Here is a 1,808-nt window from a genome sequence, read left to right as displayed (position 1 = left end):
TGATGTCGCCTATGAACTGCGTAATGACTAGCCTGTCGGATATTTCGAAATGATGACAAGGAGCTTGTGTTGTGGGCGGGAATACAGGAGGTCATCGTAGAGCAGCCTAAATCTCATCGTACGTTATCATGATGATGTCGCATCACGCATTCCGCATAGCACATCAGCCACGTCTCGATCAAACGAACGAGCCGGCCAAAGGTGATGGCATTCTTAAGCTCACATCGAGAAAGCCCCTGGCGGTCCTTTCTCTTGGTAGCGGACCTCAGCCGAATAAGGCACATACCCAGAGGTTTCTCAGATGGGCAACACCGGTCTGCCGGTCTGATAAATAAAGTTGTGAAAGGTGCCGGGAAGGAGAACGCAGAGCCACGACAGGCTTCGAGGGGTCGACCTGAACCTGTTACAAGGCCAAGGTCCCCCACCGTCAATGCCAAGACTAGATCGATGTCACTGTGTTTCAGCCCTAGTCTTCCGCCCGACAATTTCAAAGGCGGAGTGCCCGTCTTGGATGGAGATTTCCAGGGAGAGTAAGATGTGGAATAATGCGCAGTCGGGTAGATGTAGTCAGGTCCGAGATACTCCGTTGGGGAGTGCCGGGACCAGTCGAACTAGTCAAACCCACTACACCCACTGCTGTAGCAGTTTTAGATGATATATTCTTTAGGCATGTAACCGAAATGATGTAGATCTCTCACGATCTCAATGATGTTGTGTGCTTGCGAGGATATTCATGAATCATAATCGCGTGGAAACAGTTTTGACTGGACAAACACGACTCTTTGAAATCAACAGAAACGTGACACCATGGACAGTGATCGGGTACGGGACCTTCATCCTATGCGTCGAATCCGTCGGTTTACTCGATTCCCATAAAACCTCAAGAGAAGGAACTCTTATAGAAGAAGAAGTGACGCAACGTACCGTGCAGCACTAGTGTTGATAACACACTGCTGGAAACGAAGGCCAAGCCGCCAGAATAAATCACGACCGATGTCCTCATCATGTAGTTTCAACTTGTTGAACCTACCGCCGGGTAGCGGGCAACGGAGCAGGGGAATACCCTACGTGTCTTTGATCATGGTGATATCAGTCTTGAGCAGGGAATCGAGTCGATCGAGGTAGAAGTTAACCCAAATCCTATGATAGTTAAGGTCGGAGTATCCAAGGTGACCAAGGGACCTGGCCAATGCACACCACAGCTAACAACTTGTGAGCATGTCACAGTGACAAGTAGTACCTGTTTATGCTTACTATTTGATGTATATTACGAGAATACACTGTTTTACACAACCATATAGCGACCCAAGAGCAGTCAAGGTACCTCGAGAAGAACGAGTCCTAGTGGGAACTGTCAGTGAAGGGAAACTATTACTTGTCTTTCCGTCGATTTCGACCACAACGGACGAGATGCTCCATCGTTTGTGGTAAATACTCCGCTGCTCTGTCCCTCGAGGGGACTCCAACTTCATTGCCAGGAGTCAACAAATATCGAAGCCGATCCATCTGGAGGAGGCGAGCGAGCTACAGCAGTCGTCTTGTGCATGTAAGCCTTACAATAGCAGCAACAACCACTTCGATATCCGAGTTCTTCAGAAATGTTGCTCTCGAAATTGACGAGGCCAGAAACGACACATCTCGAGGAGACATGACCGAGAGAATTCTTCGGACTCCCCGCTCATCTGCTTTACAGAAACCATTGATGACCTGATGGGAAAATCTATCACTCGCATGTGGATAGCCGCAGTGGTGTACAACTCCGTTCAAAGCCCTGTAATCCGCTTCCTTATCCCACCACTCCGTCGTGC

At 49.0% G+C, this 1,808-nt stretch overlaps 1 protein-coding gene across 1 annotated transcript; it reads right to left on the bottom strand.

Moving 5' to 3' along the window:
* Nucleotides 1–924: 924 nt before the first annotated feature.
* Nucleotides 925–1,419, bottom strand: Pmar_PMAR006687 (hypothetical protein; the record flags this gene model as incomplete). The annotated part of the gene is made up of 3 exons (XM_002782741.1): nt 925–1,026; nt 1,069–1,182; nt 1,376–1,419. Coding segments are annotated over 3 exons (260 nt in total), but the record flags the coding sequence as incomplete, so codon positions are not given.
* Nucleotides 1,420–1,808: the final 389 nt, after the last annotated feature.

This window comes from Perkinsus marinus (genome assembly GCF_000006405.1).
Source record: "Perkinsus marinus ATCC 50983 genomic scaffold scf_1104296938434, whole genome shotgun sequence".
Lineage (NCBI taxonomy): Eukaryota > Perkinsozoa > Perkinsida > Perkinsidae > Perkinsus > Perkinsus marinus.
This window is presented reverse-complemented; position numbering and strand designations above follow the sequence as displayed.